Source organism: Simochromis diagramma, unplaced genomic scaffold (assembly GCF_900408965.1).
Source record: "Simochromis diagramma unplaced genomic scaffold, fSimDia1.1 OVJJ01000344.1, whole genome shotgun sequence".
NCBI classification, from domain to species: domain Eukaryota; kingdom Metazoa; phylum Chordata; class Actinopteri; order Cichliformes; family Cichlidae; genus Simochromis; species Simochromis diagramma.
Window position 1 is genome coordinate 12,256,354 of NW_024387375.1, and position 23,770 is coordinate 12,280,123.

General features: G+C 39.2%; 2 protein-coding genes across 2 annotated transcripts; both read right to left on the reverse strand.

The window, feature by feature from the left end:
* Positions 1-409: 409 nt before the first annotated feature.
* barx2 (BARX homeobox 2) lies at positions 410-11,300 on the reverse strand. The gene is made up of 4 exons (XM_040009045.1): positions 10,881-11,300; positions 5,475-5,790; positions 2,718-2,802; positions 410-1,985 (listed from the first exon to the last, which is right to left on the reverse strand). Exons 1-4 carry the CDS (start codon positions 11,065-11,067, stop codon positions 1,698-1,700), a joined length of 876 nt encoding a protein of 291 aa, XP_039864979.1. The 5' UTR covers positions 11,068-11,300; the 3' UTR covers positions 410-1,697.
* Positions 11,301-14,251: 2,951 nt separating this feature from the next.
* rbm7 (RNA binding motif protein 7) lies at positions 14,252-22,964 on the reverse strand. Its single transcript, XM_040009046.1, has 5 exons — positions 22,755-22,964; positions 22,297-22,459; positions 17,679-17,754; positions 15,409-15,502; positions 14,252-15,223 (listed from the first exon to the last, which is right to left on the reverse strand). Exons 1-5 carry the CDS (start codon positions 22,845-22,847, stop codon positions 14,852-14,854), a joined length of 798 nt encoding a protein of 265 aa, XP_039864980.1. The 5' UTR covers positions 22,848-22,964; the 3' UTR covers positions 14,252-14,851.
* Between the last annotated feature and the right edge of the window lie 806 nt (positions 22,965-23,770).

The window sequence follows — 23,770 nt, forward strand, 5'->3', positions numbered from 1 at the left end:
ATGCACCAAAACAAACAGCAGAACTCGTTTGTGGTTGCAAATATGTAAATAGAATAAAAACTTTAAAAGTGCATTACATTGTGCTGTTTTGGACTTTGGGATTGAAGGTTTAATCAAAAGATAAAACATTTATTTTAAACCCCTTATAGCCCCACACGTGGGAAATTTTTGTAGCCCTCTGCATTTGATCCATTCACTCAGTGAAGCAGTGGGCAGCTGCCAAACCAGCACCCGGGGAGCAGTGTGTGTAGAGATGGCACCTTGCTCAAGGGCACCTCAGGGTAGCTGTTCGGTGGATTCAAACCCCTGCCCTTCCTGTCATGGGGCAACCTCTCTACCTACTGAGCTCTCACCACCCATAATTATAAAAATGTCAAAAAACCTGTACCTCAGTAAGACCACACAAAGCTTGAACGATAGCTATTTTATTAAGTGCATTTACGTACATAAACACACACTTGTATATAGTAAAAATAATTTTACACAAACCTAAAAAAAAACAAAAACAAACAACAAACAAGTTTACCAAACAAGCATTATATACATCGGAAAAATACTGCACGTTTCATCTTAAACAATGACAAATAAACGTAAATCTGCAAAACTCAACAGTCGAAACTCTTAAACATTTGAGATCTGTGACAGAACAGCGCAGAGTTTGATGTACATGGAGAAGTCACAGACAGTTTAAAACTGTTATTTTAATTCAGGTCTAACGTACCAATTGGGGTAATCATGCAGAGCCTGCAGGCTGAAGACATATTGGAGATTTTATATGTCTGACGTGTATTGACGTGTGAGTCTAAACTGCTTTAGAGTTGTGGTTTCCTTGTGGTTGAAAATCATATGTACTTTCATTGAAAAAAAATCAGGAACAGCTGAAACATCATATATATATATATATATATATATATATATATATATGCTATTTTTCATCCAATCCAATTCAAAAACAGCAGTTTATATACGTGTTCATACGTGTATATATTTGAAAGACCATATGTTTTCTACATGTTTCTATTGTATGATACAGTGTATGGCTTGGCAGAAACATTTCCTTTGATCTTTGAAAAAACAAAATAAAAATGCAAGCTTATATGAGCAAATAATAACCAGAGCTCTACAATCTGACTCCAAACTAAAAATAGAGGTCTTCTTGTCTAAACTTTACAAATCCGTCTCGAAATATGGCACTTACAGTTAGAAATGATTATAAAAAATATACTGCATTTGATATTATTTTATTTAAAAAGCTTTCCTCTGAGACCAAGAAGGCACTGTAACCGTTTCATATTACAGAGTTTTGGCAGTGAAGTAATGTATAATACAAAGATTCATAGACACCTTTTAATAAGGCATTGGTTGATATTTTGGCACCAACGATGACTGCTGAGATACACGTTAAGGCCGGACCGACCTTTTTTTTTTTTTTTTTTTGATTACTACTCCTTACGCTGCAGGCTGAAGGCAAAAGGTTTACCAGTGCAATCAGTATTTATGGAGATTTGCTCTCAGTATGGCACAATTTCCAGTGAACGAAAAACTCAATGCTACACTGGGTAAAAGCTCTAGGCCACTAACGTGAAGCCGACGATATAGCTAAAGCAACTGGCTCTTAACACCACACAGGCTTTTTTACAGTGATCCTGAGGCACTATTTGTTTTCAGGTTGGCATTAGTCTTTGGTTTGTTCTTGCTTAGCTGGCTGTGTGAGTTTCTGACACAAGGAGTGGCAGCTCTCGCTCGGATCCCTCCACTGCTCCGGCTGGATTGTAACTTTCCGAACTGAGATCTTGAGGTTCCAGTTGGGGTGCTTCTCCTCCACTCTGCACCACCGCCGCTTTCTCAGCTAATCTCCTCATCCTCTCCTCTTCTTCAATTTTCAGTCGCCGCTCTTCAGCCTCTATTTCCTCCGTGGTGGGAATGGAGTTCTTCTTGGGTCTTCCCTTGGGCTTAGTCGGAGCCTCGTGACCTCCTTTGAGCACCTAGAATAACACACAGGCGGTCTTAGTGGACTCCTCTGGTGATAAATGGCAGCAGAAGTCAAAGGCAACGCTTGCTATTATAGTAATTAAGTGAAGACATATTGCTACTGGCTCCGCCTTGTGCACTCATTTATCTTTAACGATTTCAGGTCTTTTTTGTTCTCTCAGTTGTTGACCCTTCTACAAAAAGTGTTTGCTCTCGCTGCCATCATCATCAGTCACACTACACTCTGCCTCTCCGCACCCTCCACTTCCTTCCATGTTGCTATATTTACTTAATATTGTAGCATAAAATAGTAGCAGCAAACATTTCTAAAACGGTGGTGTACAATGAAAACAAAATAATCCAAAATGAAAAGGAAGCAAAAAACAAATATTACTGGCCTGCATGCAAAAAGCACTCATAATAACACATTCAGTTTTTGTACTTAATTACAGATAATCCTTTTTCTCATAAAAGAATCAAACAACATTTAATCAAAATGCTTTTGTCCAAATAATCTGAATTTAGATTTGATTTACCCAAAACTAACATTGCCTTTGGCTTCAGTATTATTACTTTATTGGCTCATTTTGGCAAAGAAGATCATACACATTATTGCCAGTTGCAGTGTTAGTATAAGATGTTGTCATTTTTCCAATTCCACCCACCGACGGCCTTTCCAGTTAAGAATATTTGTTGAATCTGACTTGTACAACTAAAAACACATCAAGCTTTACCTCAGAACTTACCATTTTCTTCCACTTCATACGCCTGTTTTGGTACCATGTCTTCACCTGAAGCTGTGTGAGACCAAGCGACTGTGCCAGGTCTAACCTGCAGAAGCACAAAAAAAACAAGATAAAGTTTACTTATGTATATATTTTAGTGTGCTTGTTCCAGTACAGTCCTGGAACCTATCCAGGACATATATCATTACTGTTGGCATGCTTTAAACATCAGCTTCTCTTCACACGAACACAAAAATGAAGAAATCTTGACACTAATTGTGCTCTGTGAATTATAGACTATGATTTCAACTATATAATGTAATTTCATGCCTAAAGGTTCACAACACTGAAAACTTAAAAAGAGCGTTAGGCCACACTCTGTTTAAGCATCTCATGCCAGAGATTATATGCCAGGAACTCCAGTCTGACACTGTACACCTACAGCCATCTATGCCGACATCGGTAATCCCATCATAGCGCTCGTAGCTGGATAATTGAGACCGTCGGAGAAAATTCTGAATGCATCCACCACATGTGGTGATCCATGACTAATAGGGCTATTTGTTGGTGTGTAATATAAAACCTCAGGAAGGGCCAGATAAAGTGGACAAGGCATCCACTAGTAGAAAGAAAAGTTCTTTTTTTTCTTAAATGAGATTTCCTCTTCCCTGATCTTACTCCAGGTCTTTAACAGCCAGATGAAGGATTTTTCACAACCAGCACCCCCCAGGGACAGGAGCTGACTTTCATTTGATGGTGATAGTGAAAACCAAGACAGCAAAAAAGAGAGAACAAAATCTAAAACACAGAGCTACAGAAAAACAAATCCCTGAGATTCATGGATCTATCTGCATTACCTTATACTAGACAAGAAGCATGTGTGTGCGTGCGTGCCAGTGCGTCTAAAAAGACAAGACATGAGGGCAATTGAGCTGTCCATCAGATTTCTATAGATGTAGAGTAAAAACTGGAGGCTAGAAACAGTAATTGCAAAAAAGCAAAACACCCCAATTATTTATAGTCATTAGTTCTCAATGGGGAAAAACCACACGCACACAGCAGTACAAACAGTATCTGAGTCACTCCCTCCAGGCCACTGGCCGCCATTTTGTTCTGTTCTCACACTTTTCACGGGACTCCTGGGTGAAACTGAATACCTCTTAACAAGGGCGATGATGATAAAGATGACGATCATTAGAACACTTGTAATAATACTCGGAAGTGTAACAAAATCATTACCGCTCCGCGATATAAATACTTTAAAGTCTTTTTTTTTTTCAGGAATATTTTTGGTTTTGCTTCTGTCCGCCCCCGCGCATACTCTCAGTTCGAGACCGCAGAGGTTCTCGGCCAAGAAAAGGGAAGAGGGAAGCTAAGTTGTCTTTGGATCATAACAAACCTAAGTGAGGCGCATGCCACACCTTTGATGTGGGGTTTTAAAAGGGGATTTTCTCTGTTGATGTTTTTCCACTAGCTGGGTGTTTAATTAATTTTCAACACAGTGTCAGAATCGGATATTTTGACAGGACACAGTATTTTGGCACAGTATTTCATACGGGTAGTTGGTTTTTGATCACTCAGTTGTACTCTGCCTCGGGGCTTCTGCTTAAGATGAGGCATGGCACCTTTCCAGCAGCTCCAGGCAGGCAAAGATGTGATACATTAAATAATGCATCGTGGGAGTTTTCCCCATGGAGAGGATGTAAATGGAATGACAAATAAATCTGGTTTAATCCAGAAATGCTAATTTATTTTTAGATCGCATGTAGCACACAGTTACACTGCAATGAGTGCAACGAGGACGATGCATTTGCAACATGTTCCTGCAAAGAGGAGCTATGTCAGTGTGTAAACAGGTGAACATGTTGCAGCAGTTATTTACGTTTTTATCACCACTCTCTATGCATATTAAAAAATGAATAAGGGGGTACAGAGGTGCACGAAATCTCTACGTGAAGGTTCACAAGCAGCTTAAAATTCCTGCTGCACATGTGAAGCTTCTTGGAGCGCTTTAAACAGCATTTATGGCAAAATGCTCTTCTGGCTCATAATGGAAAAGCAGCCTGCAGGCCAAATATAAAGTCGAGCTCTACAGTTTTAACTGGAAAAAATACGGTCCCAAAAATGACCCGTAGAATGGAACTTAAGACACAGATATTACCATATAGATTACTTCATCTTATTGTAGAAAGCTTAATGCACTTTATGTACACCTGCAGATGTGTGAAATGATTGGCAGTAAATCAGTGTAATACATTTCTGTTTGCTTGTGTTGGCCACTGTCCCTGTTTCACTGAATAAGGCAGTGTTTGGTTGCTGGGGCCTTTTGCTGTTCTAGAGCTCAGGGTTAAAACGTTACTCGTGTCTCAACTAGAACGCTGAGGTAATGCTTTGGCTTTGACGAATTCACATTACATGAGACATGCCCCACAGGATAAATCAAAACTTATGATGCTGGGTTAACCGCCACTTGATAATTGCATCTGTGGCTTTGTGGATGTGCTCGAGGGTGCGCACGTTATGCACTTTCAAATTTTGCTTCGTGTAAGTTCGCATGCAGGTTGTCAAAATACTATGGCTGAGTTGCACTTATATCACACTTGCTGCTGGTGCATTCTCATCAACTGCATGTAGTGGTTACCTCTGACGCTTCAGAGGTTTGATTTCTTTTATGCAAAATGTTGGTGCGGATGAGGCGAAATCGTGACTTTGTTTCGTTTATGGGCTTTTATGTTGTGTGTCGTTTCAGTCAGATTTTAGTGTCTGCACCGTACTGACCTATCAGGAGTGGACAAGTACTTCTGCTTCTGGAACTTCTTCTCCAGGCCCATCAGTTGCAGCTCAGTAAAAATAGTACGGCTGCGACGTGGCTTCTTCAGGCGGGGTGTGCTGCGCTCAGTCTCCGACTCGCTGCTGATACTGAGGGGCGTCTGGCTGGGTGACGGCTCGGAGCCTCTGGGATGCTGTGGGGAAAGCAGTGGCAGATGTGGATGGGCAGCGCCCGGAGAGGACGGCTGCGGGACGTGAGCAGGCAGGTTGGGCGGCTGCCTCGTGATCACTGAGAGGAGCGGGTAGGCACGTAGTGACGAGGAGCCTGGACACAAACATAGAGAAATGCATTAAAGTCCAGTAGTTAGAATACACATCCTTGAGCTTTCAAAGAGAGCTATTTTGAACTGCTCAGTCACCTCGGTTATACCATTATCGACCGCCTGTAATTGCTTAGACAGGTTCGTTTTTAATTGGCCAGCGTTTGCCGTGAAAAGTGTTTTGGTTGTGACCTTCCTCATGTAGAGGGCTGTGATCCCAATGACGCAGGCTGTGTTTTACACTGATCCTCTGAACCGCTCAAATGACTGATTATTTTTCAGAGGTTGTTAAGCGCTAACTGCTTCCCAACACAAAACAACCACATGCACACCCACACACGGAGACGAGTGCAGGCACAATAAGCTGTAATAAAATCTAAAAACTAAATCAGACACCACTCAAATAATAAACTTTTCCCCTCTCTTATGTTCTCTCCCACTCTTGCAAACTACACACACACACACACACACACACACACACTTTTGCTCTCTATCAGAGAAGACAGAAGCAGCAGACGCCAGAATCAATAAAAGCAGCACTTGTCTGGAGCCTATGGGGGAGAGATGGAGACCTGGAGGTTAGCACGGAGGATGCAGTGGGTCACGCAAAGCAAACATAATATCCGCCAGAGAAAAAAAAATCTACACAGCTTTAAAGAGTAAAACCTTTCCCTTAACCAGAAATCACACTCAATCTGAGCATGGTGCAGGCTGTAATGCACGGGCTGATAAGGAACAGTGGAAAGGACACAAGTGGTATTATGGGAGTAGATGAGGAAGATACGGAGAGGGATAAAATGCTCCAGTGGCAAGGAAAAAATAGCCAGTTGTCACACACGGAAACGCCCAGCATGTGTGTTTCTGGGTGCCTGTGGCAGATTTGTCTTCTTTAGCTTCTCGTTAACCGATAGACAACCTCAACGCAGTGAAATACACATGCCAGAGCTGACAGAAAACATACTGTCTGAACTTTTTCTGTATGTTTTTTCAAGGTAGGTGAGAACAACATGAACCCAGAAAGAAAATGGAGCACATGCTGAATCTTACGGTTAAATGAGTCATACATACAGAGACTTAAGCTATAAAATGTGCATCAATTCAGTTAAACCTCTCTGTTTAATTATTAATTAACAGCAAGCATGCCACATTTAAATGCATATACGCACAGCCACTGTTGCCTTCCAAACGAAGAAAGGCACATACACACATGACACTCTGCCTCAGGCTCATCATGACATCATGGTAAGACACTGAGGTCATCGCTAATCCTCCAATGTTAGATTGGTGGTATTGCAACAAGTCTAGACAAGAAGACCTCTCTTCTGTCCTTGTATGAGCTTGCCATATATTCATGTTTCTTTTACATGGTTTCTGTCTTTCGCTCTGTATCATATCTATGTTTGTTTGAGTGACTCATCAGAGATAATAAATACATCATACATATTTACTGAACTATAATTTACAGGAAAAGTGGACCATGTCAGTCACGGCTGTCCGACAAAAGAACACACTTTTGTTTGTCTTCACAACTAAAGAAAATCTTGTGTCAACAAAACTAAACGGTGTCTACCGAGAGTCCCCCAGAGGTGAGACGACAAACAAAGAATGGAGCAAAGAATGCTAGCCCTCATGGTGACTTTCCACTGACAGTAAAGCCATCCCTCTGACATGCTGTTGACAAGTGCCAGTGTCCTGTCAATAGTCTACAAATAAACTGTTTGAGTAGTTGCAAGAGCGCAGTTCAGCTCCATGCAAAAGCACACTGATACTCTTGATAATCACAGTTGGAATGCAGGCACTGGTACAAATGCTTGTAGTAACCATTACAGAAGACATACTTGCTAAGAATAGATCAAGAAGAGCAGTTTGTTAAGCACTCCTTTTGATACCAGCTGTTTTCTCTATTGATAACATGGTTATTATGACATAACACTTACTGAAAAAAACTTTATTTTGCACTCATTTTCATTGAGTGAAGAGCAAGCGTGTTATTTTTAGAACTACACGGAAAATAGTTTTAATGCCACAATTTTAATGTCACAACCTGGAACTGCCTGATGCCTATAATAACATCTACACTCCTTCTGTCACTTGTTTTCTTTCCTCAATGGTGAGGAAGTATGGGTGAGTCATTGCTTTGCTATGACAAGTGTACGTGAGCATTTGACATGTTCTGCATATAAACTATCTGATGACATCTAGGATGTTGCTCAATTAATTGTCTTTCTTTTTTTGCTTGTTTGCTTTTGTCCTCGCTACTTGAAAACAAATCAAACACTGCTGGGACAACCTGATGTAGTTTCTCTGTTTTTCCTCAGCCACAAATATTTAATTTCCATTAAATTCCTCTAATCCTGACTGATCATAGGAATTTAATGGTCCTTCTCGGAATGTGCCAGAGAAAAAATGTCTTGTATCTTATTGAGCGTAACTGTGTAAAAGTGTTTTTGCTCTAAGAAAGTCAGCCCATCTATCAAAAAGCATCGCGTTAAACGTGCTAAGCATTTAGCCTGAAACCCGATCTACAGAGGTGGCAGCAGAAATTAGCCCGTAGCATCAACTACTTTTAGAGACAACTTATTACTTATCCTTTTTAGAAACAGAAAAATCTCATGGCTATGCAGGAATGACAAGGAGATGACAAGCTGTCAAACATTATCCTTAACGGAAGATTGAAGACGTGTGTGCATTTTCTCTTTGTGTGTATGCATACTCGCCTGTGTGTGCCGACATGGGTGTAATCATACTGCTTAACTTGACTTTATGCTTAATGGGAGACTTTATTGTCTGCAGCAGATTAAGTTTTAAGATGGGATAAAAACCCTTTTGCTCACTTGGATTTCTCCTATAAGCCCTCAGCCAGTGCTAAACCAGTATGCAGCAGCCCTTGGGCTTCACACTACTCTTTTTTTCATTATGTTGTCAGGTGAGATTACACCACAGTTGATCTTAATCTCTCTCACCTCTTCCAGAAAACACCACTAAAAGCCCTACCCTAGGTCCTGCTGAGAGATGGAAAGCCAAATGAAATATTGTAAGCTGCCATTCTGCTGCTCACTGCTCAGCACCAGGTCAAGGCTCATTATCTCAGATCCCTCTGTAACTCACATGGAACAAATTCTATGAATACTGTACACCATTAAAAGCTCAGTTTATTTAACATTGGGAGGGGGGGGGGGTAAAGATAAAAACAACAACAACTCTCAGAATAAATGCACTGAGAACATTAAGGTGGTATGTTTAACTAACACTGGAGCAAATAGAAAAACAAAAAAAAACACAGTAAACTAACATCTCATTTGTCATCCTGCAGTCAACATTGATGGCATCACTGTCTTTCAGCGGCCTCAACTGGCAGCAGGAGGCTATAACATCTTTTCCTTCACAGAATGAAGAAATCAACTTTCACTGTTAGGGGGCCATTCAGCAGCCAGCCACCTCTCTTTGGCCCAGGACCTCTATGCCTGCCAGCTTCCATATCAAGCTCTAAAAGCCATTGATGTTGGAGAATATACTGTGTCTAACACCCCCACGGCTACAAATAAGTAGTGGGCACAGTGTTCTGATATGCAGGGCGGGTTACACTATCCATCCGAACAGAGGGGTGCCAAAGCCCAGTCATAGTGCCCTCTAGCATACACCAACCATATCAGAGGGATGAGGGAATCGTTCCCCCTATTTTTATCCCCCCCATCGCTGTCATCATCAAATTGCAGTGGCTATTATTTCAGACTCTAGAGCAATTATCCTAATGGTTACCAGAGCGTGCAGTAGCCTTTGAGTTGTTGTGATTCAGTGGAAAATACAAGTTAAGAGTCAACAAAAAAGTTGTGTTTTTGTGAAATGTAACATGGCGTACCATGAGATCTGTCAAACTGTAGTTTGGTTCAGCGACTACAAGACACATTTAAGGGGCTGTTTTCAAACTGACTTCAAATCAATGGTCTGTCTATCTATCTATCTCATTTCAGCAGCATGAGCATGAAATACTAAAACACACTAAATAACCTCAAAAAGAGCCACGGTTATTCGTTTAAGTCATATAATTTAGCTCTATATTTCCTTCAGTATTGGTCAAAATACACCAGTACACTTTATTATTATTATTATTAGAAGCATTATTATTATTATTATTATTATTATTATTATTATTATTATTATTAGTGTTTTGTTTCCTACAACTTTTTCCATGTTACTACATCTATATTTCTAGCAACACATAATCATTTATCATCATTTAATCTGTAAATACCCACCGCGTAAGGGACATTAAGGGCAGCATTTGGCAAGCCAGAAAACTCATATTCATCGAAACAAATGGGATAAAATAGACTGAAGGTTGGCGCTTAGTTGTGACGGGTTTCTAGCGTTAGATTTTTCTTTATCGTTTACTTTATCTGCTGTGCTCTTCGTTGACTTATCAGTTCAATCATTTATCCGCTCGATAAAAAAAGTTCTTAAGCATCATTGAAATTCACTGACGAATGGACTTGAGTTTCAACACCAAACACTTAGCTGATATGAAACGATTTATCATGTAAAGTTTAGAAGGATGAAGAGGAAGTCACTGTTGTAGCAATAATAGAAAGTCCAGACTAACTGTGATTAAACGACACTAGAAAACAAATATGCAAGCCTTCAAAGACATATGAAATCTAGCAATGCAATCATATATATATACATTTTTTTTAATTTGTACTATTGTATCAAATCAATTATCTATCTATCTGTGATCATTAAAATAATAATAGAGTAACTGAACACAATGTGGAGCTATACGTTACCATATTGTTCTGTCAACACAGACGCATAATCCTCATCACCATTGAGTGTATGTCGAGTTGTACCTGCCTAATATACCTCAACCTGTGTACAGGAAATAACAATTCACCAATCACGCGACATTTAAATATATCATGTTATTCTGATTATTATTTAAATTTAAAAAATCGATTACAGTACCGGAATACTATGTAAGTGTTTCCATTTTATGCGTAAAATTATCTGCAACCTACTAATGAGTGCGTCTCACATATATTTTAAAAATATCTGTTTACTTTATTTCTTTCTCAAGTAGACGGGAGAAACGTCTTACCCGAACACGAATGAAGAGGCTTTGGTCGAACAATGAGTGAAGGACACACCGAGTAGAGAGAGAGTTTCTCAAAATAATCACATGTCTCCTTCGAGAGGATCTCGTCAATCATGAAAGTCTTGTAGCGCCGCCTGGCAGCTTTCAGCTGCCCAGGGGAGGAGAGCCTCAACTCGGCTTGACAGTGCATGATCTGTCCCTGTGCGTCGTGCGCAATCGTCGCTGCACAAAGTCTTCAGTAATTTCTAAGCATATGAAGCTTCAACCGTCTTTAAAGCCGACTGTTGGAGTTCATGCGTTAAAACAACTCATTGCTTATCTTTAAAAATGAAGTTTAGCTTTCCCTGAAGTGTCCCGGTGAGGATCGCTAGCCTTTAACTTGAGCTGCGCAGAGCGGTGCAGCGGTAATGAACTCACTACAATCTGTGCTCACACCCACTGCTATATAAACCATCCCTTAACACAACTCTGCTGCTCTCTCTCTCTCTCTCTCTCTCTCTCTCTCACACACACACACTCACACACACACACACGTACTGTACATAGAATACCTCATGCCCGCATAAAAACTTGTTTCTCCCTCAGCTTTATTTTGCGAACTAGCCCACAACTTAGAGCGCAAGAGTAAAACCACAGTTTCCAGAACAGAAACTAATATCATCATTAGAGCTATACTATTAAAATAATATTAATATACCTATCAAACTCATACATTTAATATTATTAGCAGTGTTTCAGGTCAAGTAGACCTCGGTTTTCAGGCTAAGATTATTTATTAACACAAAACTGGTGGCGCTTCATGATTCACATGAAATCATTTGTAATTGTCTTTAGCTGTAGACTAGTGCGTAAGGATCTGTCCGAGAAACAGCATGCGGTGTAGTCTAGTCGATAGTTTGTTTTATTCACTCTATCACAGGCTATAACCTCGGAGAACCATAAGCTCATTTATGTGGGAATGTCGGGATAGCTTCTTTCTTTCTTTCTTTCTTTCTTTCTACGTTTTATACAACATACAGTTATGTGGTTTGTTATTTCTTTAAAACATTTAATTATTTATATACACCGCAAAATCATTTTCATTTTTAACAAAACAACAGCAACAACAACAACCGTAATAATAATAATAATAATAATAATAATAATAATAATAATAATAATAATAATGGCACATAAAAGATATTTTACGTTATAACGGTAAACACAAGAATTTATGCTATAACGGACCCCAAACCTTTTGTGGTTACAGGCCATGTCAGTTAACTTATAGTCATTATTCATATCGCAAACAAGCTGCGGCAGGTGTAATTTATCACAAATCAGCATGCATGGCAGGATCATACACAAAAAGTCTTATTAACAGTCACTTTTCAACAAAATTGGCTTCCACAGAATAAAAGCACCTATATGTTTATTCCCCATCCTTGTTCCTGCTTGGCACAGAATTCGTTTGGTTCAACGGTGAAATCTATTTTAAGAGAAGTATCTGTCATTAAGCTCGAATAAAAGTAGGATGAGTGTCAGCCACGAGCTGACAGCTCTGGCATTAATGCGTGGAAGGCTACAGGCACGTCCAACTCGCACAAACTAATCTCTGTATATTTTCTCAGAGTGTTTTATTTCCCTGTAATCTTCATTTAAGAATTGTTATCACACAGAAAAGAAAAGACAAAATCTAATTTTTGGCTACTCTTTTGTTTTTAAGTCCACTAACGAATAACTGTTTAAAAGAAATAAGTTTAAGAGTGCTTGCTGCATAATTTGATTTGGTTTTTATTTTAATTTTTTTTTGTGTACGTTATGATTGTAATAAAATGAACAACAGTCTTCTGGCGAGAAAGGCTAGTACAGATAGAGTTTCAAACTGTCCGAAAAACGTCGAAAAGTCGGTGTCCGGGGGAAACAATTATCACAACAGGAAATAAACTGAACCCGGTGGCAACTCGCACCTCCACAGCCGCCGTGTCCAAAGTGTGGAGGGGGGAAATGTGGGACCTCTGCACGGGAAGCTCAGCTTTCTTTTTCAGAGGATTGATGGCTTGATCAAAGAGGAGATGGAAACAACTGCTGAGGTGTCCGCAGAACACGTTTTACTTTTTAAGTCGTTGATGCACGAAAGAAAGAAGAAAAGTCTTCTCTGGTGACATAATTTCTGAATAGTTAAATGTATTTAACTTTACTTGTGATTGCAAATAACAACAGTAATATTAAAGTCAAATGAGATTCAATACAATGAAGGGAGTGGAGGTAGATTTAGTCCCCGGTGAACCCAGCAACCTGAGGTGGTGCCAAGCTCCTGCAGTCACGGCTGCAGGCATCTTGTCAGATGGGGTTTGCATTGCGGGGCACGGCTACAGGGGAGGCAGAGTCCCTTGGTGTTTGCAAGCGGATCATTTCAGGAGGCACGCTTCTATATAAGTCCACACAGCAGCGGCTACCGAGCGGCCTCTCTAATCCGCCCGCTCCAGAGCTGGAGACGCCAGGCAGATCAACCAATTAGAAGAGTTATGCCGCAGCCCGAAGCGTAATAAAGGCCTTCCTAGTACTGACACCGAACAGAGGATACTCTCTATTAGAGCGATTTGGGAGCATCAGGATGCAATCAGACGATAGGTAGATTACAAGCAAGTCAGAGCTTAGTTCAGAGGGTGCAAATACAGCTCTACTTTTGGACTCTGGGAGATTTACTGAGGGATCTAGTTGTCGATATTGCGCGGGAGCCGCTGTTAGTGGCATAAGCGCTTTCGGAAGGGTAATTATGACATCTATACAGACATTAAGTGATTTGACGACGACTGCACGAGAAACAGACCGGGACACAAAGCCTGATCGCACCGTCAGATGGTAGGGATCAAAGTCCTGCTAATTTTAAGTTGGAACAATGAACTACCTTTCGTTTCTGCGAAGTCGCCCAAACCTGTGCCACTCGCTAAGGGTGAACAAGAACAAGAACCGGTTACGTGGGACTCTAGCGAATAAGCAGTAAACCTAAACATAACTGAATGTAGTCAAGAGTACAGAATGAGTGTCAAACCTATGTATAGACTTGAAAGCATCATGAACTGAAAGGTCAAATAGGAGCTGATCATGTGGCTCAGTTATATTTACCACCTTAATTGATTCAATAAAAGGATGTGTGTGGCGCCACCTGTAGATTACTTCATAACCCACTGCACAAGCATATTAGTTACAAGAGGTCCATTTATAGGTGCAGATAAGGCCTTGTGTGCATGCATTACAGCATGTAGCATCAACATACAATAGCCTACTTACTTAACTTAGCCGCATACACAAAGAGCTGTAAATAGGTTCACGATGTAGAGCCAAGAGCCTAAAGTATTTGAGTTGTAGCCAGATGAAAGACAAGGCAGCAGTCAAATGAAAAGGGCTTTATAATAATAATGCAAATGTTCATTTTAAAACAGTCTTACACATAAGAGTAAAAAAAAATTCTGGAAAAGAGCAAGGTTAGACGATGTTACAATCAGAAAAAGTCAGTGCCCTGTTGTAGTAAGTGGTGCTGGTGGAATCTGAAAGTTATTGTTCTTTTTTTGCAAAGTACCTGAAGATTTTTGTTTTTAACTATGGCAGCACCATTTAAATATTATCTGCATAACATAAAAAACTGCCCAATTTCTTTTTTTAATACTTTCCCCCCTCGTATTCTAAAAATCGCTACTAATTATAGCTTTTGTCCTTGCTCTCATGACAAAATGACACCCTACAAAATATCTGCAACGTCTGTGATGAAAAGCTCACATGAAAGAAGAGTACAAATTTTAAAATGCCTTAAAAGTAAAATAAAAATAATTAAAAAAATGTGTCTAAGGCATGAGTTATTAAATCTTAAAACTGATAGGATCATTACAAACAACCTGAGTATACACAATAATGTTTTTCTTTAGAAAAGTGTCCTCAAATCTGAAGAACTTAAGTCTGTACAGAATTTATTATTATTTTTTTTTTTTTACATCTCAGTATCGTTGCCATCTACTGTCTTGGTAGCCACGGTTGCTACCCCTATCATCATATGGTCTATTGCCGCCTCTGTTGTCATAGTGACGGTTGCCACTCCTGTTGCTCTGGTGTTGATGATGGTGGTGGTGGCTCTCTCGGCCGTGGCCGTGTTGCTGATGACGGCCAGAGCCCGGCTCCTCCGCGTAGCGCTGGCTTCTGCCAGTGCTGTTATTCTGGGATGCGTGATGCCGATAGGGAGTATTGTCATGATGCCGTGAGTCACCACTGGTGGACTTTCCACCTCCAAACGTCTGCCGCTGCGGAGGTTTTAAGGAGCCGTTTAACTGGTCCATTTGCTTCATGTGAGTCTGCCACATCATGTTGTTCATCTACAAATGGAGGGAAAATAAAAAGTCCTGTTTTACACACGGCTTACATATTGACTTATTTGTTACACAATAACAGAGCTAGTTGAACATAAAAGAAGCCAAGTGCAATCCTTGAATAACGCATATGAATTCTGGCAATGCACCGGTGTGACAATACAGTATTGTTTTTTGAAATAGAAACTTACCATGGCATGCTTCTGCAGATTATCGGGAGAAGAAAAGGATCTCTGCATTTGGTGTGGAGGAGTATATGGTGGAGAGCTGAATTGGGCTGGGGTTCTGTAAGAGTGTGGAAATAGCAATTTATAAGGGTCTTCAAATAAGATCAACATTAAGTTTTTATTAGAACTTTTTCTATTTTGCTTTTCTACTTTGAGCACTTAAAGCCCATTTTACTACAAGCCTCATTCACCTATTCACACACAAATTCATGAGTGCTTTGGTCCTAACTAAGCAACACACACTCTGGATGCATTGGGGGAAGCTCAGTGCTTAGTGTTTTGCCCAAGAACACTTCAACATGAAGACTTGAGTAGCTGGTGATTGAACCGTCGACCTTTGGATTTCCAGATGACCCGCTCTATCTCCTAATCCACAGCTGCCCCAACAATTTACAGTAACTATTGTAGTTGAAGGGCCCAGTGACTGAGGAGAACTTCAGTGACTACGTAAACTTCGAACTACTAGAAGGTTCTACCAAAGCTGCTAGTTACTGCAAGGCTATAGGACAGCACCCATGACCACATAAGTTATTTTTAACATCATTATATTATATTATTATAATTTATTATAACTAGTTTTGCAGGATGAGCCAAAAATTATATTGGAGTACTTCACTGACACACTAATATAAAAATCAATCTACCTCTAACAACAAAATAACAAAAAAACACTACAAAACATTTCGCAATTTATAATTTACTTTTCTTTTAGAAAAAGATTGCGGAAAGAAAATTTCACTAGTTGACTAATTTTAAATTAACAAAATATTTAAATTGAAAATTGAAATTAACAAAATATTTCAAATTGACCAAAATCTGATGCATGAGGTTAAAAACTGGTTTTAAAAGTAGTGCAAAAGTATGCAACAGCCATTTGAAACAGCTAGCTTCCTTCTTTAATGATTACATCATACTTCAAATGCTGCCGAAGTGTGTGACACTTTGTGCCACAATACACACCCACAATATCGGAGTAATTTGCCACGTGTGGGTAATGTTGGCAGTGCCAGCCCCTCCCATTGCACGCTAGCACTGACACACCTGTGCAGAATATCATTAAACATCACTCCAGTTTAGTGGCTATGCCTGCTTACTCAGATGCAGCCTGCATACAAACATTTTCACTCATTTTCTACGTAATCCAGACGTACACCAGTTTGCTCAGCTGTCATCTGTGTACTTTGCACCTTGCTTATTAACAACATCTCATAGAGAGACAGATGGGGAGAGAGAGAGAGGCTGATGTCTAATGGGAATCAAAGCAAATAAGAACATACTTGTTTCTGGCACCAACAGCAACATGTAAATGTCTACTAACTTAGTCGTGTGCACTCCTGTTTTCGTCTTCTCCAAGTGTAATAAAAATTATAAAGTTATGTGACTGGCTGGGACAATTCTCAGAATATTAGGGTCATTTTCTCGTTTCCATTATCTACTCACAAACGTGTTTTCCTGAAGTGATGTAATGGAATAAGGCAACAATGACCAGTTCATGGTTTCCATGTGTTTACATCTGCACTTTGACAGACCTGTGCCGATGACTATATTCGTGTCACATGGACCACGTAGCATACATTTAGAGTTTAAATATGACTATTATCTTGAGGAACTTTTCGCCTCTACTACTGTGGAAGGATATATTTGTGACAGATTAGAAATTATCTGGTGACTGTGATATCAAAAAGAACTAGGCATCACAAACATGAGCTTAACTCCATTTTCACTTCACTTTATAAACTGAAAGATGCTGCTTTCACCAAACTAGCTTTAACTTGCTAATCAGCATAGGAAGACATTTTAATGACTATTATTCATTCCATTTTACAGTCATACAAAAAGCAAAAGGGTCGTAAATCTTGTATACACTTATGATTGGATAATGTTTTTAAATTCTTTAGTCCAACAGTCAGCCTGTTTTGAACAGCCTACACAATTTTTATTCATTTATTCATTAACTTTATAATTCAAAGCTCAGGTGCTATAGTAATGGTGACTTGAAGCACCTGACTTAATTCTACTACATCACAACTGTAGTTAAGTGTGACTCCAAAGTACTGATTTGTTTTGGGGGGGTTGGTGACATATTACCACAGTCTCAATGGACTTTTATTTTTTATGAATATTTTAATACTTGACAGTGAAACTTGTTAGTCTTTCCTCTTATTGACAGCATGTGAGCATCTTAATTGGTACAATAAGATGATACCTTTTGATGCTGTGAGACACTCTCTTACCTCTGGCCATGGGGATTTGGGGTACTTGCAGGACTTGAATTCTGTGAGTTCCCTGGATTGCTGCAATGACTGCTGCCTATGAGCGAGCAAAACAAAATTTATATTAAAAAGAAGAAAGCATACATATACTTGATCCATACCAAATGAAATGACAAACACACACTCTTTAAGAAAAAGAAATATCATTGCAGTAATCTTAATATATTAGTAATATAGCAAATGCATGTATGCCATTAGGTTACTATTGTTGTTTTGTTGCTATATAAAACAAATTAAACTTAAAATGAATTGAATTAAACTCTTTCCCCTAGCTCCTCCTACAAGTGTTAATTACTCTAGATGAAAATGATAAGAAAAACTTCCCATTATACCAAGACTATAAACATCTATATAGCTGTTGGGAATTATTTTTAAAATATTTAAATCCTTACAAATCATATATATTACATATAGTAGCTGACTCAAAATGAATGGCTAAATTATGGCTATGTTACGTGCATGTTTTTGTTTGTAAATCAATTTTAAGTGCAGTGACATTTTTGAGGTCACTGGAACGTGTTATTACGCATATATGTAAATAACTGTTGATCAAAATGTGACACCTATGGTGTCTGCAATTGAATACTTTGTCTTATGCAATGACTCACAAAGCAGAAGAGCAATAAATAAATATATGGGATATAATTCACATAGAATTAATAATATTGATCATAATAAAAATATAAAGTTAACATATGTCTGTGTTTTCATACATGAGCAAAGCACCAGACACTAGTTGACACTAGTTCATGCAATTATATAAAAATGACCCTAAACACTGACAAGCATAGAAAACTAACTATACTTTATACACACACACTACCCCGTAGCTTTTAATGATATAGCATATTGTATTACTAGATTTACAATTAAATTATGTGAAAACACCTAACTCTCCAAAATACTTAACCAAAGCTTTAAAATAAATCTTTGTGGTGTAAATGCCACTAACATTTTCTTTTTTGTCATCAGCCCTTTAACGAGTGTTGGGGAGTAACGGAATACATGTACTGGCATTATGTATTTAAAATACAAAATATGAGTAACTGTATTGCGTTACAGTTACCGTTTAAAAGGGTGGTATTCAGAATACATTTACTTTGTTGAAATAAATGGATTACACAGCGGTCTTTTCCTGTTTCATATGTTAGGCTATGCCCTCTCTAGTTTTGCTAATTCCACACCGGCGGAAACCCAAACAAAACATGCATTAAGAGGCTCTAATGTCTGTGTCTCAATCCCGCGGCCCATGTCACCTCTACTTGCTGCCCGCACAATAGGGCTGCCACGATTAGTTGACTAGTCATGATTACGTCGACTATCAAAATCGTCGACGACTAATTTAATAGTCGACGCGTCGTTTGAAGCTTTGTAAAATCACAAAAGACGCAGGAATAAGTAGTAGGATTTAAGAGTGGCAGCACGGTGGCAAGGTGGTTAGCACTGTTGCCGCACAGCAAGAAGGTCCTGAGTTCAATTCCACCATCAGGCCGGGGTCTTTCTGTGTGGAGTTTGCATGTTCTCCCCGTGTTTGCGTGGGTTCTCTCCGGGTACTCCAGCTTCCTCCCACAGTCCAAAGACATGCAGCTTGTGGGGATAGATTAATTGGATAATCCAAATTGCCACTAGGTGTGAATGTGCGAGTGAATGTGAGTGCGAATGGTTGTCTGTCCCTGTGTGTTGGCCCTGCGACAGACTGGCGACCTGTCCAGGGTGTACCCCGCCTCTCGCCCTATGACAGCTGGGATAGGCTCCAGCGCCCCCGAAAAAGGATAAGCGAATGGATGGATGGATTTAAGAGTGTAATAACGGACTGAAACAGAAGATGGCAGCACTGCATGTACAAGGATGCCAGCTGCCGTTAAACCCCGAAGAAGAAGAAGAAGTAGCTCTGTCCCAGAATTCAAAGCACAGCCCTGCTCAGTTTCCAACAATGGCGGCAGCTAGTTAGTTTTAATATTACTCTTATTATTCTTTATGGGTCACAAAATAAACGTTTAACATATTTTCAGGCGAGAATGTAACTGTGTAAATCTCAAATATCTGCTCAGTTTATCAAGACCCCACATATTTTCAAAAGCGCCCCGACGTTTTCGGAGACGTCTGTTACCCACTAGCTTGATAGCTAGCCGGGGGCAAAGCTCACTAGAGCCGGTGTGAACACCGGACTCCCGGCAAATTGTTTTCAAACCCACCACCGTCTTTCGCTACTCAGGTTAAACATATATAAGTCACTTAGAGAACTTTAAAATGTTATTGTTTGGCTTTTTTTTTAGTATTTTATTTGTTCCTGAGTAAATCGGTTTGGCTGAGATTAAAGTTGTAGTTTTTACACAGCTGAATAAACGTCAAGCAGACAACTGATTATCAGAAGCATGAGATGCTCGAGTATATACTCCGGTGTCCCGTTATATTTTAGATAGCAAGGAGTTTATTAAACTTCACCGAAACAATCTGCAAATTTCATTAAAATTTAATAAACTATCATCTTATCTTTATTTTAAGTTAGCACATACCTTAAACACTTAAAGCTGTAAGCTAATGATAGTTATATAAGAGCAGATGCTGCTGGTGCAATAAGCTGTACGTTTTACGTCCAATGGATGCATGATCTGATTAGTCGACTAATCGCAAAAATAATCGGTGACTAGTCGACTACCAAAATAATCGTTTGTAGCAGCCCTACCGCACAATGACGTAAATATTTTAAAAAATTAGTATTCAAAAAATAATTGAATATACAGGCGTAGCCATAAAGAATGTAACCTCATGGGCAGTGTAGTCCGTGCTGCAGGGAGAATGGACTGCCGTACCCGTTATGTGTCTGTAAGCGAGGGAGGGAGAAAAAGGAGAGTCGAAAACTACGAGTTGTCACCGAGCAGAAACGTGAAATGGAAGCATGTAAATAGAATAACCACTGAAGCCAAAAAGAGTGCCTGACGAGCCCAGTTGTAAGTAAGCTATTTAGACTCAACTGTACACTGTGTTCACGTTTTCCTCCGAAACAATAAGTTCAGTTGGAGCAGCCTTTCAACGCCTCTCTCTGTCTCTCGCTAGCAAAAGTTGACGCAGACAACAAAGTAAAGCTAGTTTTCGGCTACGAGCCCAACACACAACCCAACGTATTAGCCAGAGGTCCCTTTACTACGGTTCGGAGCCGCGGACCTGTTTTATATACGCGCGGAATAGTTTTCTATATGAGATTGCTACTAAAAGTGCAGCCTTACCTAATGCCCACCCTACTGTTATTCATAGTTGTAAAAAGCATGATAATATATTAAGTAATCCAAAGCCTGTTTGCTTTACATGTGAAATTGAAGTTATATTTGAACAGGCCCAAATGGGCTACTGGCTTGACAGCTAACATGTTTTTTTACTGGTCCTTGGCCATCGGGCATTTGGTTAAGTCGCAAAGGTTTTGGAAAATTGGGTTGGGTCACACACTTCACTAACACTGCCAATAAACATCTGATGTGCCAAGAGGAAATACATTTTTTCCATGTGAAGTAATATTTTAAAGGGACAGGTTTGTCTTTGCTCTGGGCTTTAGAGGCAGTTATGCATCTAAATAATATTGGTTCTTGTTGCCTAGTTTTGCAGACATCTGCATAAAAATGTATGGCTTCTTATGAGCACAATCAAAGTAAACACCACTTGAAATTGTGGTGCTTCACATGCAAAATACCACATGTGGAAAGCACAGTGTGTGAGCAGTTTTAGACAGGAACTAACTCTACCTTTGCTCATTTTTTTAACTTAAAATTTTAAAAAATAAAGAAATAGTAAAATAGTTTACCCGAGTTTAGTCTTGTGCATTTGTATTCCTTCAATTAATTGTAATGAAACAATCACAAGTGATGTTGGCTACCATGTTTATTGCCAACTATGTTTAGAGGAGTTAACTACCCAAAATGCTACAGCTACACTATCTAGTAAAATAGTTGCATACCCAAGTGCTGATTTACATGGTTAAATATAAATATATACTAAAAATAACTTTCTGGAGGAAAACTTTGCAAACAAGGCAGGCTGCATTTCGGAGTGAGGTAGAATTATATAAGTCAGACAATGCAGTGAAAAAGAAGTGATACAACTTTTAACTATACTGCCTCATCCTAGTATCTTGTCTGAAAAGACATATCTTTATATGTTAAAAAGTCAATGCACATTCCATTCTAAGACTGAAACCCTTTGGTTTTCCGTAGACTTGAGTGATTTAATTCAACTACTAAGTCGCTCAAGGTTTTGTCTCACTTCTATTCCTTTTAACCTACTATGCACACCGACAACTGTGCACAACACCGAAACCAAAGAATCCCTATCGGGTGTGGGGTGTGGTGGTTACTGTACATGGGTCATTGCTTTTCAGTAACACTAACAGTAGTTTACTCAAGTACTGACGCCTATTTCTTTGCGTGAAATATGATGGTCGCAGCTTTGTCTGTGATAGCTTTTTAGTTACTTATTTCTGGATAGTCAAACATTAACTGAAACGTTCAGTGTTGAAACCACATAAATATGCACAAAACACGTTAAAATATTTACGTCATAATTCAAAGCAACAAAAATGCCAGCTCGCCTGATCTGAACTGCACATGGATATTTCTCCCATTCAGCATGGTTCCGTTTAGTAGTTGCACGGCGTAGGGCACGGACACGTCATGTTTGTATACGGCAAAACCAAACGTCTTCTGTCTCCCATCCGAGTCCTTTGGAATTTTGGTTTTGACAAGAGGTCCTGCCTGCAGAAAGGATCAACGAATTTCGTAAACAAAAGCCTGTGATCAACGGCTAAAGCTAACGACAGCTAACTAGCTAGCTACTGTGATTCGGGGGTGAAAAACCACTACACACAACGCATGTGTAAAACACCAAAAGACATGTAAACGAGACACATTTGTTACCGCACAATACAGCTTACAGCTCCACGTGTTAGTACATTCCGGTCACTTTATTTGTAAGCGGTTTCTGTGCCACTAGCTAGCTATTATGCTACCAACAGTTTCTAGTTTTGTGCATAAGTGGCGAAAGCAGCACCTGTAAAAACAACTCGAACAAAAGCTCCTCCGTCACTTTAGTATCTAGGTTTCTTATGAAGACGGTGCGGTCCGTTTCCTCCTCTATTCCCATTGTATTTAAGCAAATCCCAAACCCCTGTTAGCAACACAAACGCAAAAGTCCAGCCAAATTCCACTGCGACACACAAAAAGCGGAAGGCCAATCTTGCCGTAAAGTAAAACGCGTTATTCTTTCAACGGCTCTTTCACGACATCCACATACTTTTAATTTCGGGCCTTCACAACGTATATTTAAAAACATGCTATATTCTAAATTAATATACATAATAAAATTTTAAATGTAATGTATTATATGGCACTTCTCGACAAAAACACACACCAGGAGAGCTGCTGAATTAATGACAGATTTTATACAAAATTAAGAGTGATATAATTGATCTTTCGAATAACTGGCTTGGAAATCGCTGCACGTTAAATTATAATCGATTTTGTTTGACAGACAAATTTGTAGTAATGCACTATTGTCGCACGTCACTGACCACGTCACTAGGTTGGTTGTGGATTTAAAGAGGACAAGAAACACTACATGTCGCAGAAGCCTAAATTTATTTGAAAATGTTTTTTTTATCTTTGCATGTTCAGTTACAATTATTCTTTTACTTATCTTAGAACTGTAATAGGAGGCTAGGGTTCACATTGGTATCACAAGCTAAATCCGATACATTATGTTAATAAAATGCAGAAATATAATCATCAAAACTCGTGAATTTTACTGCTCACATAGTGGTTACTTAATAGCTATACTTGACCACGCAACATTAATAGTAGATGACTATTATCTAATTTTATTCATGCTTCTGTGAGACAGAATATGTTGTCAGTTTTATACCAGTTATTATTAATATTATTAGTAGTAGTATTTACTTTAAATCTTGAGATAAAAAAAAAATCTAAGCTGTTTAAATTCTAATCTGCAGTTACAGGACCTCCTAAAATTGAAAAACCTTTATTAAAAAACAGATATGGTGCTGTTCA

Coding starts and splice junctions, on each gene's coding strand:
- rbm7 (XM_040009046.1), bottom strand. CDS start 22,847: ATGGGAATAGAGGAGGAAACGGACCGCACCGTCTTCATAAGAAACCTA. Junction 22,460..22,754: donor TGTTCGAGTTGTTTTTACAG/GTGCTGCTTTCG, acceptor TCCTTTCTGCAG/GCAGGACCTCTTGTCAAAAC. Junction 15,224..15,408: donor ATCTGCAGAAGCATGCCATG/GTAAGTTTCTAT, acceptor CTCCATTTGTAG/ATGAACAACATGATGTGGCA.
- barx2 (XM_040009045.1), bottom strand. CDS start 11,067: ATGCACTGTCAAGCCGAGTTGAGGCTCTCCTCCCCTGGGCAGCTGAAA. Junction 5,791..10,880: donor GCCTCTTCATTCGTGTTCGG/GTAAGACGTTTC, acceptor GTTTGTGTCCAG/GCTCCTCGTCACTACGTGCC. Junction 1,986..2,717: donor GTATGAAGTGGAAGAAAATG/GTAAGTTCTGAG, acceptor GTGTTATTCTAG/GTGCTCAAAGGAGGTCACGA.